Source organism: Rana temporaria, chromosome 2, assembly GCF_905171775.1.
Source record: "Rana temporaria chromosome 2, aRanTem1.1, whole genome shotgun sequence".
In the NCBI taxonomy this organism is placed as follows: domain Eukaryota; kingdom Metazoa; phylum Chordata; class Amphibia; order Anura; family Ranidae; genus Rana; species Rana temporaria.
The window spans coordinates 148,647,412-148,667,139 of record NC_053490.1 but is presented as its reverse complement, the minus strand read 5'-3'; the positions used below and the strand labels follow the sequence as shown (position 1 = coordinate 148,667,139).

At 44.0% G+C, this 19,728-nt stretch overlaps 1 protein-coding gene across 6 annotated transcripts in view; it reads left to right on the top strand.

Annotated features, from left to right (window-relative positions):
* Positions 1 to 19,728, top strand: part of DGKH (diacylglycerol kinase eta) — a 306,831-nt gene that overhangs the window by 26,407 nt on the left and 260,696 nt on the right. For 4 of the 6 annotated variants that reach the window (XM_040341306.1, XM_040341312.1, XM_040341310.1 and 1 more), the window contains exon 1: positions 11,987 to 12,274. In XM_040341306.1, coding sequence (XP_040197240.1) covers positions 12,002 to 12,274 — 273 coding nt within the window. In that variant the 5' untranslated portion in view covers positions 11,987 to 12,001. Of the gene's footprint in view, positions 1 to 11,544; positions 11,629 to 11,986; positions 12,275 to 19,728 lie in introns of those variants that run through there. The other 2 variants (XM_040341309.1, XM_040341308.1) reach the window with 2 other exon arrangements.

The window sequence follows — 19,728 nt, the reverse complement described above, 5'->3', positions numbered from 1 at the left end:
CCGGGTATGGGCTGCGGGACTGGGCGTTCCTATTTTGATTGACAGTCTTCCGAAAGGCTTCCGACGGTCGCATTCATCGCGTCACGATTTTCCGAAAGAAGCCGAACGTCGGTGCGCAGGCGCAGTATAGAGCCACACCGACGTTCGGCTTCTTTCGGCTACTAGTGACGCGATGGATGCGACCGTCGGAAGCCTCTCGGAAGACTGTCAATCAAGAAGGAACGCCCGCTCCCGAAGACCCATAGCCGGAAGCGACGGAGAGGATGCATCTCGAAAACGGTAAGTACAGCTCATATTTTAAAACAACTAGCCGATTCCCCTAGAAAAAACGAGCATCAATCTAAGGGGATTGTTTGAAAAAATTGTCTTATGGGTGAACTCTCGCTTTAACTTTGACACATGTAAGTTTTACATGTTTCATACCTGGCTGATCCCTGTGAACATGAAGAATCCCTGTAATTTCCATTGGTACTGCAGTGATCCCTGCTGCATAGTAACCACTGGGCCACCCTCTTATGACGGGCTCCATTCTTAGAATGCCTTGCATTTTTTTTCAGTGAATGGAAAACCACTCTCTGTTTGAACAAGATGGGAGATTATGACATCTCTGCTCCACCTTATCCAATCAGAGAATGCTTTGCATGCATTGAGAAAACATTGTCTGAATGGTAACCGTGCTGAGCCAGCATCCCTCTATGGTTATTATATACTACTATCTTAGTTTAAGTACACATTATTTTGAGGCTAGATGGCTGTATTAACTTAAAACCATCTCGGCACACTCAGTCAGCACAGAACAGTAGAGAAGGTGCTGACGAATATAGGTGCACAGTTGGCATTCAGGTCCACTTGCCATGGGGAGGAATGGGTGTTGTGCCAGTAGGAAGTACAGTAACCTCTTTAAACTACTTGTTGTTTTGGCTGTCCCTGGATTCAGTTTCTGGCCTGGACAGTCAGAACTCTTGATCTATTGTACTTGTTCCAAGTTTGTGCCTCCAAAAAAAAAAAAAAATATTAAAGCCTTTGCATCAGCATGGCAGCCAGGCAGTTAGGATTTTCAGAAGACAGTCGTTGCATCCTCCATGTTCACTATACAGCAGGGATCACTAAATGGCAGACTGTGCACCAAGTGATGTTTTTTTCCAGACCGCAGCCACCACTTAGCAGCTGGGTGTCCTCTCCCAGCGTTGCAGACATGGACAGAAAGTGGTAGTCTTTTCAAGTTAACTACTTGCCGACCGATGCACGCTGATATACGTCGGCACAATGGCAGCAGTGGGCAAATGGGCGTGCCTGTTGCGTACTCCATGAGCGTGCCCGCGGGCCCCCGCAAACTCGATATTCGCAGGCTGCCTGCGCTCGTGACACAGAGAGGCAGAACAGGGAAATGCCTTTGTAAACAGAAGTGGAATTTTTTGCGAGCGTACTTTTTGAGGGGTGTGTGTGCGCGCTTGTGTATATATTACTGAGCAAAAGTTTTAGGCAAGTATGAAAAAATTGCTTTCAGAAATAGAAATGTTAATCGTTTCTTTTTAGTGATGAACAAAATGCAAAGTACATGAAGAGAAATCCAAATAAATATTAGGTGTAACCACTCTTTACCTTCAAAACGGCATCAATTCTCTTGGGAAAATTGCACACGGTTTTTGAAGGAACTCAGCAGATAGGTTGTTCCAAACATCTTGGAGAACAAATCGCAGATCTTCTGTGGATGTAGGCGGCCCCAAATCCTTCTCTCTTCATGTAATCCCAGACAGACTCGGTGATGTTGAAATTGGGACCAAACCATCACTTTCAGGACTCCTTGTTATTCTTTACTCTGAAGATCATTAATGATCAGTAATGATCCGCTCCGTGTGTCTGCAAAAGCTCAGCGGGGATCCTCCGTAAAATCCCCGCTGAGCTGGCAGCTGACAGGGCGGTCCCCACACACTGTGCAGGGACCGCCCTGTCTTTCCTCCGCTCTCCCCTATGGGGGATCGGATGAACACGGACCGTATGTCCGTGTTCATACGATCCGGCAGATGGAAGAGAAATAGGATTTTCTTCCGTCTGCAAATGCGGATCTTTGCGGAGGCGGACGATTACGGGTGTCAGCGGATGATCATCCGCTGACACCCGTAATCACATAGGGACCAATGTATGTCCCGTTTTCATCCGCAACGGACGGATGAAAATGTGGACATACGATCCGCACATGTGAAAGGGCCCTAAATGACAATGGATGTATGTTTGGGCTCGCTGTCCAACTGCAGAAAAAAATTGGGACCAATCGCACGCTTCCCTGATAGTATGGCATGAATGATAAGTATCTGCCTGTGTTTTACAGGGGGGGGGAGTATCTGCCTTGTTTACATAGGCGGACATTCATCACCCGGCACCTGCAGATCAGTTTCTGCTGTGAATAATCCTTGATGCTGTTCTGAAGTCAAAGGGTGGTCACACTAAATATTGATTTGAGTTTAAATTTTCTTCTGTTTTCTCACTTAGTTATCAATTTAACCACTTCAGCTCCGGAAGATTTGGTGGCTCAATGACCAGGCCATTTTCTGCGATCGCTTTAACTGACAACTGCGCTTTTTTTCCCCCCACAAATAGAAATGTCTTTTGGTGGTATTTGATCATCTCTGCGGTCTTTATTTTTTGCGCTATAAACAAAAAAAAAGCGTTTATTTAAAAAAAAAGAAAAATAAAATGCAGTATTTTGTACTTTTTTGCTATAATATCCCCATTTTTTTTTTTTTTTTATAAAAAAGCAAATATTTTTTCTCAGTTTAGGCCGATGTGTATTCTTAATACATATTTTTGGTAATATTGGAGTGTATTGATTGGTTTGCGCAAAAGTTAGAGCATCTACAAAATAGGGGATAGATTTATGGCATTTTTATTATTTTTTACTAGTAATGGTGGTGATCTGCGATTTTTATCGGTACTGCGACATTATGGCGGACACATCGGACACTTTTGAAAAAATTTTGGGGCCATTGTCATTTTTACAGCGATTAGTGCTATAAAAATGCACTGATTACTGTGTCACTGGCAGGGAAGGGGTTAACACTAGGGGGCGATCAAGGGGTTACTTGTGTTCCCTATTGTATGTTTTAACTGTAGGGTGATAGGACTCACTATAGGAGATTACAGATCGTGGTTTCCAGCTTATAGGAACTCACAATCTGCATCTCCTCAGAACAGGGATGTGTGTGTTTATACACGCGCACACACACACGTCCCTATTCTGCCTCTCTTGGCTGGCGGTCATCGTGACCGCCGGTCACAAGCATCTGAACCCATGCAGCGGGTGCAAGTGCACGCCCGCTATCCCGCTTGATTGAACCAACGTACAGCTACGACGTTTCGAGGGATTGTGTCGACCTGTCGTTGTAAAATGACGGCGGCAGGTCGGCAAGTAATTACAAAAGGCAATTGGAATAGAGTTTTTGAAAGCATTCTTACTTTACTGCTTTATTTTACATTTGCCTAAAACGTTGCAAAGTACATCAGGCGGGAAGTGGTTTTTAAGAAATGAATACAGAAAAATTCATTCAGTTGTGTTCTTTTTGTTTCTACTCAAATAGAAACAAACGTATTAGAGCGCGTGTGTATGTGTATAATATACTGGTGTGTGTGTGTGTGTAATATGTATGTATATGTATGTGTGTGTAATATATATATATATATATATATATATATATATATATATATATATACATATATATATATATATATATATATATATTGTACTTCATATTTTTTTCAAAGTATCCATGTGGTGGCAGCATAGAGCACAAGTTAACAAATGTGTGGGATTCTTACTGATAAATTTACAGAAGCTTTTATAGGTCTTCCTTATTTCCAGTAACACTATTGTTACCTGATATGTGTTGTGTTAGTTTATTTTGGTTTGGTGCTGTAGGTGTAATTTGTGTGTGGCAGATTAGATAGGCTAACTAAACAAATTTCTTATTTAATTACAGTTTATGATGTTGAGAATGTTTTTGTGATGATATAGATGACATTATTTGCATGCAGACCATAAATGATGTGATAACACACTCATCTGCTGATGTTATACTGCGTTTATGCCCAACATTGTAAAATAGCAATTGACTACCTTTTAACAAGTAAAATAATTAGAATAGCTGCACGCTGCCACCTAATAGTGCAAACTAAATGAATGAAATAAAACAAAAATTCTAATTTGCTGCTGTGCTGTCACCACAAATAAACGGAATTGGATATATAAATGTAACAGCGTTGCTAATGAATTAACAATTACATTTGACAATCACATTTAAACAGTGAATAAAATTGAATAAAAGTGCAAAGGTGACATAAAAATAATAAATCGTCTTTATCAAAGTGAAAAAATCGTGGGTAAATTTGCGATTGGGCTTCACTGTGACTCCACACCACTTGTTAAGGTGCTCCCACCACCGAGTGTAATGCACGCTCACCTCCTTATAAGATCCTGAAAGGGGTCAAACACACCTTGCACACAGTGCAATTCTCCTTTGTGGATGGCTCCACACCGGTCCCCACTAGTTCCTGGTAAGCTTTGTAAGGGTATAGCTCACTCTGCACCCAATGCAGTATCCTCCTAATATAGCTGCTTCAGAGTTGGCTCCTCATTAGTCTCCAGTGAATTAAAATGACATGGAAAAGTCATAATTGCCTCCAATAATACCGTATCCTCAGTATTAAATTACCAGAACCTCACAACCCCAGCTAATATTAAACTTGCATTTATTTAAAAGTTATAAGCATAGATGCAAAAATCCAAACTGGTCTTGCTTGTTAAAAAACGATTCCACCGCCAGGCTCCACCTCTACTAGTTACGCCACCTACCTCATGGCTTCATCGTTTAAAAAGTGCATCTTCAAGAAAATCATTTTACTAGAGTCGGGAAACTTTTTATTGTTGCCAGAGACTTGGTTTGTGAAATCTCCCCTTACTCTGCTAATATTGTCAAAGGACTGGGAAAATGAAAAATCTACATCAAGGACATAGGCATCGACTACAATGAAAATTTAGGGGGGGGGGGGGGCGGGGGATTGGACTCTACCGAGAGCAATGGTACTTCTCTGCAGCAAGCTGGCAGGGTTTTTTTTTTTTTGGACCCTTTTTTGGACCCTTTATACTTGCCCAAGCCCTGCAGTTCTTCTCTTCCCACCTCCTAGTCTCACTAGCTTTACAGCTTGGTTCCCTCTGCTGTCAATCAAAGCCAGTGAGGGGATAGCTAGGGGCAGGGCCAAATCTCCCTGTCTGTTTCAATAGATGCAGATTGGGAGGCTCAGGAGTGAGCCCCCACGAGTGCCCCATAGAAAGAGGCTTTCATAGGGGCACTTGGTGGATGGGGAGGAGCCAGGAGCTCCACCTAGGGACCCATAAAGAGGAGTTTCAGGGGTACTCTGTGCAATTTCATTGCACAGAGCAAGTAAGTATAAACCTGTTTTGTTATTTAATTTACCATTATAACCGCTTTTAACAAAATATTTCAAGTGTTACTAAACCCACATAAAAAAAAAAACTATCAATTTTATTTATTTTTTAAATAACAAACAGGTCATACTTGCCTCCACTGTGCAGCTCGTTTTCCACAGAGTGGCCCCGATCCTCGTCTTCTAGGGTCCCTCGGCAGCTGTCTCGGCTCCTCCCCGCTTCTGGCAACCCCCCTGGGAAGCGCTCTTCCAAGGGGGTTACCTTTTGAGGGGCGCGCTCCTGAGACCTGTATTCTGCGTCCATAGACGCCAACTACAGGTCTTGACCCCGCCCCCTGGCTTTTGCGTCATTGGAGTTGATTGACAGCTGCGTGAGCCAATGGCTGCGATGAATCTATCCAATGAAGAGCCGAGAAGACCGGGCCGAGATCAAGGGTATTCTTGACGCAGGACTTTCGAGGGCTCACATAAGTAAACTGGGGGGCCGGAAAACATCAGATGTTTTTTCACCTTAATGCATACGATGCATTAAGGTGAAAAACATGAACCTTTAATGCTCGCTCACTATGAGATTTGTTTTCTTCTGCAAAAAACATGTTTGATCCTGCTGCTCTTTATTGCCCCCTTCTGTCCAAGTCCCCAATTCAGCTAGGGATTTTGCAGAGCAGTGTTGACAGCTACTGTACATGCTCAGTCTTCAGTGAGTTTCTATGCTGAGTATTTCCTCCCTATCGCATCTGAGCAGCCCATGTGACTAAAGAGTCACAGATGTGGGTGTGTACACAGTGGTAAAGGACAGCCCACTCCCTCCCTCCGCCTCCATGCCCACTAACCAGCTAAACACATTGGGGGCAGGATATTACATATAGATTGATTGAGGATTCACCTCTCTGTTCTAAGACGCAGACTGGAAGGGTGTGGCATTGCCTGTGACTGGCAAAAATCCACCCACACCATGTTTTTGCCAAAAACTTATAAAGATTTGATTTCAAGTATATATTTGTATGCCAAATTAAAATAATTACAGTGTGTTCGACCATATACAGTACATAGTTGGCTGGCGGGGACACCATAGAGGCTAGCACTTTTCAAGGAAGGTTCCCCCACCCTACCAGGTGATTGGCTAAGCTCTACTTGCGAGCTCCCAAGTGGGGGACACTACCTTTATTGGAGTATATTTCATCATAACTAGGGGTATATCTCAATTTGGTGATCAACAGGTCCTGTTCTGCGTTTGTGTTTTAAGCAAACCATCGTTTTGGAGGAATGCTTTCTTGTGTTGTGGTCACATAAGGTTATATGTTTTTGGGCATATTTATCTTAGGAATATCTTATATTCACCTATTGGATGGGGCTCCTCCTATATCTCCAGACATCTAGAATTTAAGCTTAATTTCACCCCCTTACACTGTTTTCTGGTCCCCTTTGAATCAATACCTACGTCCTTGCTCTAATAGGTGGGTCTTCACCAGCCCAGTTGTTGGCAGTTGGATGCCATTTGCCATCTGGCTCTACTGGGTCCCTTTTGTGGAGGCCCTCCTGCCCCATTTCCTTAAAATTGGTCCCGTCCGGGGTCTGTTTTTTTGCGGTCAATCAGCACCTACCCAATATGTCCCAGAGAAAGCACATTTTTGTGAAATGCGTCGACAAGCACGCATGGGGGAATTATTAGGGTTGTCCCGATACCACTTTTTTGAGACCGAGTACAAGTACCGATACTTTTTTTCAAGTACTCGCCAATACCGATACTTGTTTTTAATGTTGTGACAGTGGCGTTTTTTTTTTATTGGTTGGGGGGGGGGGGGGGGAAGGGGGGGTTGTAGTGGATTGTCAGTGTGTTTTTTTTTTATTATTATTATTATTTACATTTTATTTTTTAAATTTATTGCAATTTTCTTTTCTTTTTTTGTAATCATCCCTGTTGGGGGGGCTTTGGTGAGATATCGTGGGTCTTAATAGACCTCTCACATCTCCCCTTTAAGACAGAGAAAGGGACTAAAGACACAGATTCCCCAGTCCCTTTCTCTGCAGCCTCAGCTGAAATGAATGGAGAAAGCTCCTCTCCATTCATAAACTGAAGCATCGTAATTGCAGGTTACAATGCTCAGTTATGTGAATGGACAGAGTCAGTGATCACTGACTCTGTCCATTTGGAAAAGGTAGGAGCTGGATTTAGCGGCTCCTACCTCCGCTCTCCTTCCTGACAGATTGAGGGGGGAGAAGACGGCTCGGGGGGAGAGCACAGCACGGAGGGGGACAGAAGACGGCACGAGGGGAGAGAAGATGGCACGAGGGGAGCACAGCACGGAGTTGGACAGAAGACAGCAGGGGGGAGAGAAGATGACATGGGGGGAGAGCACAGCACGGAGGGGGACAGAAGACGGCACGAGGGGAGAGAAGATGGCACGAGGGGAGCGCAGCACAAAGTTGGACAAAAGACAGCAGGGGGGAGAGAAGATGGCACGGGGGGGGGAGCACAGCACGTATTTGGACAGAAGACAGCAGGGGGAGAGAAGATGGCACGGGGGACGGCACGGGGGGAGAGAAGATGGCACGGATTTGGACAGAAGACAGCACAGGGGGAGAGAAGATGGCACGGGGGGAGCACAGCACGAAGGGAGACAGAAGACGGCAGGGGGAGAGAAGATGGCACGGGGATAGCACAGCAGGGAGGTGGAAAAGATGGCTCGGGGGAGAGAAGATGGCACGGGGGATAGCACAGCACGGAGGGGGAGAAGACGGCTCGGGGGAGAGAAGATGGCACGGAGGGGGACAGAAGACAGCAGGGGGGGGAGCACAGCTCATCGGAACCCTCCCCCCCTCCGGTGTCACATTTGACACATTTCAGGGGGGAGGGGGGTGCAGATACCTGTCAAAGACAGGTATTTGCACCCACTTCCGGGAGTCCACTACCCGCCCGCTGTGTTCTGGGAAACACTCGGCTCCCAGAACACAACGGGGACCAGGCAGGACGGCGCTGCGCGACTCGCACATGCGCCTTAGGGAATTGGGCAGTGAAGCCAGAGCGATTTACTTCCTGATTCCCTCACTGAGGATGGCGGTGGAGGCAGCAGAGTGACGTCCTCTGCTGCGGACGGCGCTGGACTCCAGGACAGGTAAGTGTCCTAGTATTATAAGTCAGCAGTTGCAGTATTTGTAGCTGCTGGCTTTTAATATTTTTAATATTTTTTTTCCGGCGGAGATCCGCTTTAAAGTCTGCTTTGGGTACGGCATGGCCAGGAACAGGTTAAAGTACAAGTAAGCCTTTTAATTGTTTTCAGCCACGGAAGTTGCCAACTTGGCCTCTGTTTAATCCTGAAAGCTGAACTTCTGTCATTTTTCATCTTTCCATCTATTAAATCTTCTGCCCTTGTTGTTTTACTTTGGATAGTAATTTTTTTTTTTTTTTCCTGCCAGTAAATACCGTATACAGCCCACTTCATGTTTCTTGTGTGGTAAAAAGCCTAGGCTTGTGACATCATGCACAGCCCACTCTCTCTCATTCAGAGTTTGCCAGAAAAGGAGGGGGGATGAGTCATAAGAGGGCCAATGAGAGCCGCAGAACTGGAGGTGTGCCTCTGTGTAAATCCAGGAAATTAACAGGCTTCAGCTGCCCACAGTTAAAATGGTTGTAGCCAGACTCGTAGAGGGAGATTTCTGCAGAATATTTGTCAAGTACAGAATCGCAGTATATATAAAATAATATGCAAAGTGGTTGGAGGGAAGCTTCAGAATGGCAAAGATATTTGTATTACAAATTATGTGAGCAGACTGCAGTTCCTCTTTAACTGCAATGGTGCTGCACATGTGATCAGTTATGACACCAGCCATTGGATGGTTTGACAGTTTGGTTGAGAGCACAACCAATGTGACAGTTACATTTGTGGAAAACCCATCGATTTTTGATAGTTTCAAAAAACAGTTCACATTCCCGGCATGTCGAAAATGCTAGCTGTCACATTTGCTTGTGCTCTCAACCAGACTGTCAAACCATCCAATGGCTGGTTTCATAACTGATCACATGTGCAGCATCATGGCAGTTGCAGATTAAACTGAGGCCAAGATGGCAGCTTCCTTGGCTGAAAATGATAGGAGGGTTTACTTCCACTTTACCACTTCCGGACTGCCCGGCGTCATTATACGTTGGTACTTTGAAGAGGAATACCCTTGTTATGGCAGCAGCTAGCTCCCATAACCCAGGTATCCTCTTCTTCAGTGGGCAGTCCGCTTTCAGATAAAAGTGGTCTCTGCAGCAGATTCGGCGTAAGATCACTTTTATCGGTGGCGAGAGAGGGCCCCCCCTGCCGCGCTCTGGTGCCCTCCGCCGCTTACCGGAGCCGACGGCATCTGCGGAGGCGCTCAGGTCCTCTTTCTGGCTTGGTATGGAGACGAGTGAGGGGAAGATGGCTCCCAGCCGTTTTCCATACCATTGCAGGGTGGAAGCAACGTCAAAACGTCACTTCCGCCCATAGCTCTTAAAGAGACCTATTTAAAAAAATGTATTGCATTTTAGTGTAATTATGAGATCTGAGGTCTTTTTGACCCCAGATCTCATATTCAAGAGGTCCTGTCATGCTTTTTTTTTTTTTTTTATTACAATGGATGTGTACATTTTTTTTTTTTTTAAACGGTGTAAAAATAAAAGGGGGAAAAAAAATATAGGGAATTTTTTTTTCAACATGCCCCGTCCCGTCAACCTTGAGTGCAGAAGCGAACATGTACGCGAGTAGCACCTGCATATGAAGACCACACATGCAAGGTATTGACGCGTGTCATGTTGGGTATCAATTTACTCGGCACATTGTCTTTCACACTATAAAAAAAACATTGGGCTAACTTTATCTTATTTTTTTTTTTATTTAAAAGTGGTCGACCGCCATTTTATTCTTCAGGGTGTTAGAACCCCTATATATATATATATATATATATATATATATATATATATATATATATATATATATATATATATATATATATATATATATATATATATATATAATCTTTTTCTAGCAAAAAAAAATTGTAATTGCCAAATATCAGAAATGGGCAGTGAGAACGCAGGACAAGCTTCCTCACTACCTGTGCATTGCTGTCTGAAGAGCGATCGGAATGCTGGCTATGGTTCTACATTTCTTTAGGGTGTCACATTCCCCAACCGTAAACTGCACCCCCCCTCCCCCTTTTACTGGAATGGCAAGGTTCCTCTCCCCACAGTATCCTGATTATTAATATTTTTTTTAGTGTTGGATAGAGTGGAAATGGATTAGAACCCCTGTCAATTTGTATTGCTGTCTGTGCCCAGTTAGGGAGTTTCATTCTCTATATTTGTCCTGTTTATTGTTCTCATTAAAAGTGAGAAAAAAAAAATCCCCATTTTTGGGTTGTCCCCAGAAAAGTAATGGAGGGGAAATCTTCCAATGGGGACACCCAAATAATTTCCTTAATTTTGCAACCAAATGTAAAGTACAATAATAGTCAACATTCCTCTCACTTGATGTTTGGCTATGGGACAGGAAGGGAAATCTCCACAATGGGACACCGATGGCAATGAAAAAGAAAACAAGCAGGGTATGTTCTAGCCCAGAGTGAGAAAAAACAATGTTCCCTATTCCTGTACTTTGCATTTGTTGTGGCTCCATCTATACAGCTCTGTGACTGGAAGACTACACGTCTCAGGAGGGACTGAGGGGCACAAGTGCTGTCAGCACAGTCTATTGATGTATGGGTGAGGGATGGTGGTGTGTGGAATCCCCCCAGTAATGGTTGTGTATGTATGTATGTATCCGGTGCTTGGGCCGTGCCGTGTACTGGGTAGAGCTCGGATTGTAGGATGTGTGTGGCTCTCCCTGTTATTCGGGCGGGTGATCCCGCTGTCTGTCCCATCCCTGCTGGATGTGAGGATCCTGGAGGCCGCCCTTCCTCCAGTGACAGGGCTGATGTCAGTCCCCCGGCTTCCCCGGCCGGTGACACAGAGGAGGGGGGCGGGACCGGGCAGACAAGTGTCACATAGTTGGAGGATGTGTAGCCGGCCAGTCAGGCTATTTATAGCCGCTCTGTATTGACTTAGTGGATGCTGTGTGATGTGTGTAGCCGCTCGGCTGTGGGAGGTCCGAGGGCGGGGCCTGGGAGGACGTAGCATGCTGCACGGGCAGCGGTGGGCTGTTCTCGCCGGGGACGGGAAGCGGCTCGGTATGATAGTAGAAGGGGGCGGGGTTGGGTGGTCGGGTGTGATATAGTAGTCTATAGAGTGAAGGGGGTGGTGGGCGGAGTCGCTGAATGATAAGGGGCGGTGTTGGGTGGTCGGCAGTGGAGGGATAATGGGCGGAGTCTCTGCATGCATAGGCGGTGTTGGGTGGCTGGGAGTGGGGAAGGTGGGCGGAGTCTGCCTGCAGGGGCGGTGTTGCGTGGTAGGGAGTTGGAATGGTGGGAGGAGTCTGCTTATGGAGGGTCGGTATTGGGTGGTCGGGAGTAGGGAAACATGGGTGGAGTCTGTTGATGTGGGGGCGGTGTTGGGTGGTCGGGTGTGATAGTTCTGGGGGGAGGGGGCGGGTGTCGGTGGAAGATGGCGGCCAGGCGCGCTACTGTGCCCGGCACCTCCACTGTGCCCCCGGCAGGTCGGAGAGAACTGGTTGGCAGCCCTGTTGACTCGGATTGGTTTGTTTTTCACCGGCAGGACTGTGACAAGATGTCCGGAAGCGGCATGATGAGGGACCCCCCTGCCGGGGCAAGTTCGGGGACGGCTGCAGGAGAGGAATCCTCTGACAGCGAGGGGGAGCATGAGGGGCCCCAGAAACTCATCCGGAAAGTGTCCACCTCCGGACAGATCCGCACCAAGGTAAGGCACCGAGCACACCTACTGACAGCGAGCGGACACCTCCACCCTCCGTGCCCCAAACATACAACTGGCACCCCGATCTGTCCGCTATGTGTCTGCACGTGTCAGCCCCGAATACAACACACACACTATACATCATATCATATACTACAAATACTAAAACCATCATCTACTACTACTTCTGTACATGACACACACACACACTGTACATGACACCATCCTCTACTACTGCCATGCATGACGCCATCCTCTACTGCTATACATGACACTATCCACTACTACTAACTACTACTGCACATGACACCATCCTCTACTACTATTATTATACACAACACTTTCCTCTACTACTACTGTACATGAGCCTACATCCTGTCCTTCATCAGGGGGCTCCTCCAGTGCTGTGTGTTCATGTGTCAGTGAATGTCACAAATCGACATTGTCATAAGTGTGTTTACTCCTGTCCTGTATGACCATCATGTGTGTGTACACTGACTGTATGTACTATACAAGTTAAAGAGTGCACATATGTAAAGCCAAGTAGACAAGAGCCAAATATTGTGCAGTATTGGCCGATTCAATGTGGTCAGTGTGTACAGTTGTCCTTCTGACAGAAGGGGGTCTCAGGACCGACTTTTGTCAAAGGAACATGTTGTAAAACCAACTTCCAATCAGCGCTGGCAGCCAATGGATGTGAGCGCTGTTTGGTGTGTTGTGGGGGCAGTCCCCCTATCGGAATACTAATATCAAAGTGGGGGAGATGGCTGCACTAGTTAGTATGGCAACATCTCGGTTTCTTTTTTTTCATTCAGTCTGCTGGGTTGAACAAAAAATAAATAAAATAAACTTTACTTGTATACCCAGCTTAGCCCCTGTTCACATTGACTGCAACTTTGAAATCACGCAACTTTATTTGAAATCGTGCAATTTCAAAGCTGCTTATCAGTGCAGCTTTGAAGGCAACTGTGCAGCTTCATGCACATATGTCTTTTCAAGTTGCACCTGAAATGGGCAAACGTAGTTGCATGAACTACTTTTTCAAATCCATGCAGCACCGCAAACTGTGTGGCACATCAAACAGTGTGATTGCCGGCAATATGATTCAACTTGTCATGTGATTTGAAAAAATGAAAAAAATATGTAAGTGCAGCGCAATGAAAGTCCATATAAAAATAACTAAAGATGACACCCAGTGATACAGCTAAAACTCTTCAAACGAAAGTGATGTAACCTCCACCAACAAGAGAAATGCTTCCTTACCAGATGGGATGGACCATTTGCGTTAACAACTGGTCAAAACGGCTTGGTCTCACCATAGGAGAGAAGATGCGGATGGATCCAGCAGAGTGGTAAGTAATCCGATCAGATATGAAAAACAACAGAAAACACGATCTCAGCGTAGACTGTTTGTATTTTATAAAATGTTTTTTCATATCTGATCGGATTACTTACCACTCTGCTGGATCCATCCGCGTCTTCCCTCCTATGGTGAGACCAAGCCGTTTTGACCAGTTGTTAACGCAAATGGTCCATCCCATCTGGTAAGGAAGCATTTCTCTTGTTGGTGGAGGTTACATCACTTTCGTTTGAAGTTTTAGCTGTATCACTGGGTGTCATCTTCAGTTATTTTTATATGGACTTTCATTGCGCTGCACTTACATATTTTTTTCATTTGTTACATTTGAGGTCGTGATTACCTTTTTTTGTGTTCAGATTGCAATATTTTTAGTTTAACTGTATTATTTGTGCACTGATTGTTGCTTTTATTGTCATGTGGTTTGACAGGTCCAATTACATGACAAGTTGTTCCAATGTGAACAGGGGCTAAATAGTACTTGCACAGCTCACTGATGCGTTTTTATGGCAGGAATATCTAATGTTTCTACAAGGACAGGCTGTATAGCACATTATTACAGGTACTTGCCGTATATAGCGCTGTCAATTTACACAGTGTTCTTTACATTTATATTATACATTGACATCAGTCCCTGCCCTCAAGGAACTTACAGCCCAAGGTCCCTAACTCACAGTCATACATACACATAGTAGGACTAATATAGATGGGAGCCAGTTAACATACCAATATGTTGTGGCAGGAAACCGGAGTACCCGGAAGAAACCTGTGCAGGCACATGGAGGACATGCAAACTACAAGCAGGTAGTATCGTGGTTGGGATTTGAGCCAATGACCCTAGTCCTACAAGGCAGAACATGGGTGTGTTTACGTGTGGAGACGCCTAACAACAATTCTGTTTAGCTTCATTAATCAAGGGAGCATGGCGTACTCTATATTTGCACATACATGCATGTTTTGTATGTTTTTTCTTTTCTTTTGTTTATTGATCTATACACCACGTTAACCACCTGTGTGTACAGGACTATTAAGAACAATGAGCTGCATTTGGGTCATTCAAAAAAAAAAACCTATGTGGTGGTTTTAGGCTTTCATGTGCAAGAGACCTTAATCATTTTTGGTGTTCTTTCTCTTTCTTTCTAAATCTCTATCCTATATGTTCTTCTTTTTATTTTTTTTGTCTGTTTCCTTTTTACTTTTTCATGTATTTTTTTTCCTTTTTTCTCTTTCATTCTTTTGGTTTTATCTGTCTCTATTGTGTATGTATGTGTGTGTGTATACATACATACATACATACATACATACACACAGTATCTCACAAAAGTGAGTACACCTCTCACATTTTTTCTAAATATCTTATTATATCTTTTCATGTGACAACACTGAAGAAATTACTCTTTGCTACAATGTAAAGTAGTGAGTGTACAGCTTGTATAATGGCCCTTTAACATGGGAGGATCAGTTTTCAGACATCCGCTTGCTCAGTGGGGGGATCTTTATTGTTGATGACAAGTCCATCTCTGCACACTGTGCAGAAATGGACCTGTCAGATCTCCGCTTTCCTCTGGGGGGGGGATTGGATGAAAACGGACCGTAGAGTCCGTTAGATGGATGGAAAATAGGGTTTCCATCCGTCTGGCTTTAGCAGAGCGGATGTCAGCGGACATGTCACTGCTGACATTCGTCGCTCCATAGAGATGTATGGAGCGTCTGTTCAGGTCCGCCTGAAAAACTGACAGGCGGATCTGAACAGTCTGCTCGTGTGAAAGAGCCCTAACAGTGTAAATTTGCTGTCCCCTCAAAATAACTCGACACACAGCCATTTAATGTTTAAATTGCTGGCAACAAAAGTGAGTACAAGGGGATAGCAAATTTACACTGTTATACAAGCTGTACACTCACTACTTTACATTGTAGCAAAGTGTAATTTCTTCAGTGTTGTTACATGAAAAGATATAATAAAATACTAACAAAAATGTGAGGGGTGTACTCACTTTTGTAAGATACTGTGTGTGTGTGTGTGTGTGTGTGTGTGTGTGTGTGTGTTAATTTTACACAGTGCTCATAAGTTTACATTCCCTGGCAGAATTTATGATTTATTGGACATTTTTCAGAGAATATGAATAACAAAAACTTTTCTTAAACTCATGGTGAGTGTTTGGCTGAAGTGATTTTCTTATCAATCAACTGTGTTTACTCTCTTTAACTCATAATGGCACAACTGTGTGTATATATGTTTTAGAGAGAGGTGTGTGCAGTAAAGGACATCTCATTGTTTGCTGTAGACATAATTAGCAATATGTGTGTGTGTGTGTGTGTGTGTCTGTGTATAGATAGATAGAGCTATCTATCTATCTATCTATCTATCTATCTATCTATCTATCTATCTATCTATCTATCTATCTATCTATCTATCTATCTATCTATCTATCTATCTATCTATCTATCTATCTATCTATCTATCTATCATGTGTTATCCTGTGTGTACATTGCCTGTTGGCGGAGGTTGTTATCCCAGGCAGCACATGGTGTGTACACACAGCTTGTCTGCCAGGGACGCCAGGTTTGTTTTCCCTGTCACTAGTAGTAGTATTACTACCTGACACATGTCCAAGGTGATCAGTGTAAAGTTGTGTACAGCTCCATGGTGAATGTTACATGCTCTTCAAACTATTCACACTTTGTCTGACACGTCTACGCGGACACATAAACCTCCATTTATCATCTATGTTCGGTGTTTTACCCCTTGTCTTCACAATATGGAACAGGATTTTTCCATGTATTGACATTTTCTGATAATTCAAGATAAAGATAAAATAGAGAGACCCTTCTGTGTGTTTCAGCAATGTGTAGAAATGGAGAATGTACAATTTGATTGGAAAATAACTTGTCTGTAACAGTGCTATTCCTGAGTTTGTAGCTTTTTAATTTTTTTTCTTCCTGCTAGCGCTCTCCTTTTTATATCACTTTCAGTTTTTCAGGAGGGAATAAGAGCCCTTTCACACTGGAAACGCCTATAGCGGAGCGTTAAAATAGCGGTAAAACACCACGATTTTACCGCGTTATCAATACATTTCAATGGAGAGGGGCGTTTTTGGAGTGTTTTTCTCAGCGCTCAACAGCTGCTCCAAAGATGCTGCTTGCAGGACTTTTCTCAACGCTCCTCCAGCGCAACGCCTCAGTGTGAAAGGGTTTATTCAGATGCATGGGGAGCGTTTTATGAGTGTTTTAATAGCTCTATTTTTACCGCAAAACGCCGCAAAAACGCACCAGTGTGAAAGGGCTCTAAGGGGCTGGAATGCAGTGACGGCTGGTGCTCAATATTTTGGGGGGAGCAGCAAACAAACTTGCCCCCCCCCCACTCGCACAATCTCCTCTACAGGAGATAGACGGGAAGGCAGCGATCAGTACAGCCTTACCTTAGGTGGCTGTTCCTCGCTCCTGGCTGAACAGGCATTGCTTCTCCTCCCAGCCGAACAGGAAGTGGGTCCTGAGACCCAATTGGCTGGGAGTCCTAAGACTGACCAATTGGGTCTCAGGACCGGCTTCTTGATTGTCTGTCTGGGAGGAGAAGACCTTGGCGAATATTCTCTAAGGTCACGCAAGTGGCTGGGCTCGGGGGAAAAGGGCTCTGCGCCCCGAGCCCACCCTTTTTTGAAGCCAATTGGAGCCTCAGGATCTAATCATGTGCCTCCAAAAAAATAAAAATAAAATATTGAAGTCCTGCATGTAGGTTAGGGGCCTGGGAACATGGATTAGGCGGTCTTCCCTGATGGAGCGGCCGCCACTGCTTGTCAGTTATTTTTGCTCTGTCTCAATTTGAGATTTCCCTAATTTCCTCTTGTATTAACACTGTCATTGGGAAAGAAAGTGAGAGGAAATGTCTTAATCACAACTTGACAGCATTAAACCCACTTTTTCTTTTCTACAGACAAAAAGTACAGAATTGTACAAATGTTGGTCAGCTCTTTATGACCAGCTTGTCTATGTGGTAGGTTTTTCCCATTTTCCTGTCCCATGGACAGAATGAGAGGCTGCACAGAAAAGTGAGACCTCCTCAATGGGGCCACAGATGGCAAAAAAAGACTTGGAATCTCATTTAATACAAAAAGTTTTAGCTAAAGTTACACTACATATAGTTAACAGCAAGCTTCCTGTAATCAAAGTGTTTGCAGGTTCATTGCTTCAGTGGGATCTATAATTGAAACATTGTTTACAAAGCACAGTGTTCTGTCACTAAAGCAACTAAGTATTGTTTATGGTAAAATGGCAATTGGAATCATTACCTCTAATAAAAATGATGTCCTCCTTAAAGGGCACCTGTCATAATAGAAATGTGGGATGCTGCAAAGTCACTCGGTCTGTCCATCCATGTCATCATTGTTTTAATTCTTATTATGTTGCAGATTTGGAGCAAGTGCATGAATAAATCTGAAATTCTGCATGCTTGTTCCAGATCTGTGACCCATTAGGTAGCGAAGCAAGGGCGAGGAGGATAACCCTATAGCTTTCACCATTAAATTCTGCTGATCATTGGCAGGCCATGTAGATTTACTACACCATTTTTATTTGTTCATTATAAATAGAGGCTGTTTTTAGCAGAATTTTCTTCAAGATTCTTATGTTTCAGGGACTTTAGGTTGCACTAAAAAAGAGAAAACTATGACACAAGAATGTTTTATATTTTAGAGTACTGCTGTACTGTGTATATGAATATGTTACCTTGGAGATACTGTAGCTTCATAGAACCTGTCACCAGACTCAAGTTTACAAATTAACACCACCTAATATGTACTTGCTAATATCCTCTTTCAATTTTTAATGTACTACCCTCTGCAACATTCCTTGAAATTCCACATTTATGGAGCATCCTCTCCATCCCCCTGGCTGCAAGGTCGCTGTTCGTGTGTGTGGCTTAGTTTTGCGTTGCCTTGCTGAGCTCGTCATCTGGAGCGCACGAGGAGGAGGCAAGTGCAAGTCCGGTATTTCTTCACCAGCAATGATCCTTTGAAAGATCACTCTACACTCCCTATTCTTGCAGCAAAAGCCAATCTGTGTTTGCTTTGCTACAGTCATGTGACTGTCAGAGATCACATGACCATTCTCGGGAGTCGGGCTAATTTTGCTCAAGTGAATACTGTACATGCACAGAATGTATACAGAGCATTACTAGAGTAACGGCTCTGTTTCTTCTGGGTTGGCTGCCATCACATTAAAGATGGCAGTGTACAGCTGCAGTTTCAGACATTCTGAACAACTAGTAGTAGGGAGGCCTTTAATGAAGAGTAAGTATGCTATGTAGGGTCAGTAAACATAAGTTGCAATCTTTTTTTTTTTTTTTTTTGATGAAATGATGTGGGGGCAGGGTCTCATTAAGGCACATGGAAAAAAAAAACTTGAACTAATCTAATGTAACCTCTTCAAATTCAATTGCCCACTGTCACAAGTTAAGCATTTCCCCGAAAATGAGCCAGGGTCTTATATTAATTTTGGCAAAAAAAGACCCAGTAGGGCTTATTTTCAGGGTAGGTGCTGTTTTATCTCCCCCTCTCCCTCCCTGCCTGTCAGGAATTCCCAGTGGCCAGTGGATCTGAGTAAAAGTGCTTGTAAAATCCTAGAATGCACTGTATTACGGTATTATTTAATGTAAACTGTGTTTTTCTGTAATCCACTTGTGATAAAGACCTTATAGATTTGCAGGGGGGGGGGGGAAATCCCCCGCTGACAGCTGGGAGACGAGGAGAGCAGCGGGAGGTCGGCTGATAAAGAAGTTATTTTTGTCAGAAATAGATTACAGAAACATATACAGTTAGTTTGCACTGTATTACAGTATTATATAAATGTAATCTTGGATTTCACAACCACTTTAAACTAGGGCTCATTTTTGGGGAAACATGGTATATGTCCCGGTTTGAGTACTCACGTGGTTAAGAATAAGGCGGTGGGGACACAATTTTCAGAGGTACCTTGGCATGGCAATGTGGCTTTGCAGTTCTTTGTAACAAAAACTGTGGGTGCAATGCCATGCTCGTGCAGACTCTGTAAAGCTTTCTGCCTGTACCTCCCATATGGGCAGACAGTTACTGGAGAGCGGGAAGAATCC